General features: G+C 33.4%; 1 protein-coding gene across 1 annotated transcript in view; it reads left to right on the forward strand.

Annotated features, from left to right (window-relative positions):
• The window catches only part of LOC106874642 (zinc finger C4H2 domain-containing protein), an 11,919-nt gene that overhangs the window by 3,499 nt on the left and 6,937 nt on the right, over positions 1 to 1,483 (forward strand). Inside the window, exon 3 of the mRNA XM_014922439.2 lies at positions 474 to 646. Coding sequence (XP_014777925.1) covers positions 474 to 646 — 173 coding nt within the window. The remainder of the gene's footprint in view (positions 1 to 473; positions 647 to 1,483) is intronic.

Raw genomic sequence — 1,483 nt, forward strand, 5'->3', positions numbered from 1 at the left:
TCTTACTTTGTCTTCATTTATTGGCATCACCTTACCTATCTTGCCTGATTTCTCACATTATTTAAAGCTTTTCTTAGAAATATATTATTTACAAATAGCAGTAAATTATAATGTTTTATAATTGAGAGGTTTTAAAGTAAACCTCACAAATACAAGATTTAGTTAACAATGAAGAAAACAAGATTATTGATACCAAGAAGGCAACCATGCTTTTATGTGCAGAAAAGCAGTTGATAAGAAGACTGTATTTTGAATCCAATATAAACAATGGATACACAAGAGATGTAGTGCGATCAGAGGCAGGCTGGGACAGAAAAGGTAGACTTTGGATGTGAATTGGAGTAGTTAACAAAAACAGTACACAAGTTAATTAATCTTTAGAATAATATATTTTATTTTCATCTTTACTTTTATTTTTTTAATAATTTTTGAATTTTATTTTACTTTTTTTTCTATTTGTGTTTTGATTATAGATGGAAACAACGATCAAACAAGCTGAAGAGGAGCGAAATAAGGCACTAGATTCTACAAAGAGACTCTATGAAGAATATACACCTCTTAAGGATGAAGTAGATAATTTAAGATTGTCTGTTGGACTAGAAAAGTTACCAGATCTGCAAGACGAGGAAGAAAAACTCACTCCAGAGTAAGCATTGCATGTTTTGGCTTTCTCATATCTGTTATTAATTGTTATATTTTAAAATTCAGGACTGAATTTTACTTTCATGTGAATGCATGGTCTTTTATTTTAATCCTTTGAAATTATCCTATGAAGAAGAGACTGACTCCTAATTAACAACCAAAGCCCTATCATTGGGATTTCCACATAAACAACTGTTGCATACTACACTTTAGACAAGTCTTCAGTATTTTTACTGTTCTGCTTAAAGTCTGAATTTGGTGAATATATGTCAGATGAAGCTTTCTCTTGCCTTAAATCTTAGCTTTTTAAAGATTACTGTTTCTAAGTAAGTAATCTTTCCCTGTTGCCAGACATGTTTTCGCAGGATATTAGAAATGAATGACAGTGACACTCGTTAACAACTATTGTAATACCATGACACAGAGATAAACACATACATACATACACATACACGCATAAATTATAGCTGTTCACTTGTGACTAATGAAGGTCATCACTGACCATTATGAATCCTGTAAACTCAGACAAATTTACACTTTACACTTGTGGCTTTGCTGGTGACTAATAAGCTCAGCCCTTGATAAACATCCACAGATATTACAGACCAAGCTCCCCCCCTCCTTCACTGCACAGGTTGTTGTGCGCTTTTGAGCAGCTAATTGAAATTCTGCATGGAAAATGCGTATTTCTTTCAAAAACACCAACTCCTTCCTTTACTTGTTTCTTCCATTGGTGGTGTTAACAAGCATTGCTTTCACAACTGACTTCCCATGCTTTCAACGAGGATCTTACACAATCCTTAAATCATAGTCTTGATTTCTGCTGGGGTTGCTCTCCACA

This window comes from Octopus bimaculoides, chromosome 3 (genome assembly GCF_001194135.2).
Source record: "Octopus bimaculoides isolate UCB-OBI-ISO-001 chromosome 3, ASM119413v2, whole genome shotgun sequence".
Classification (NCBI taxonomy): Eukaryota; Metazoa; Mollusca; class Cephalopoda; order Octopoda; family Octopodidae; genus Octopus; species Octopus bimaculoides.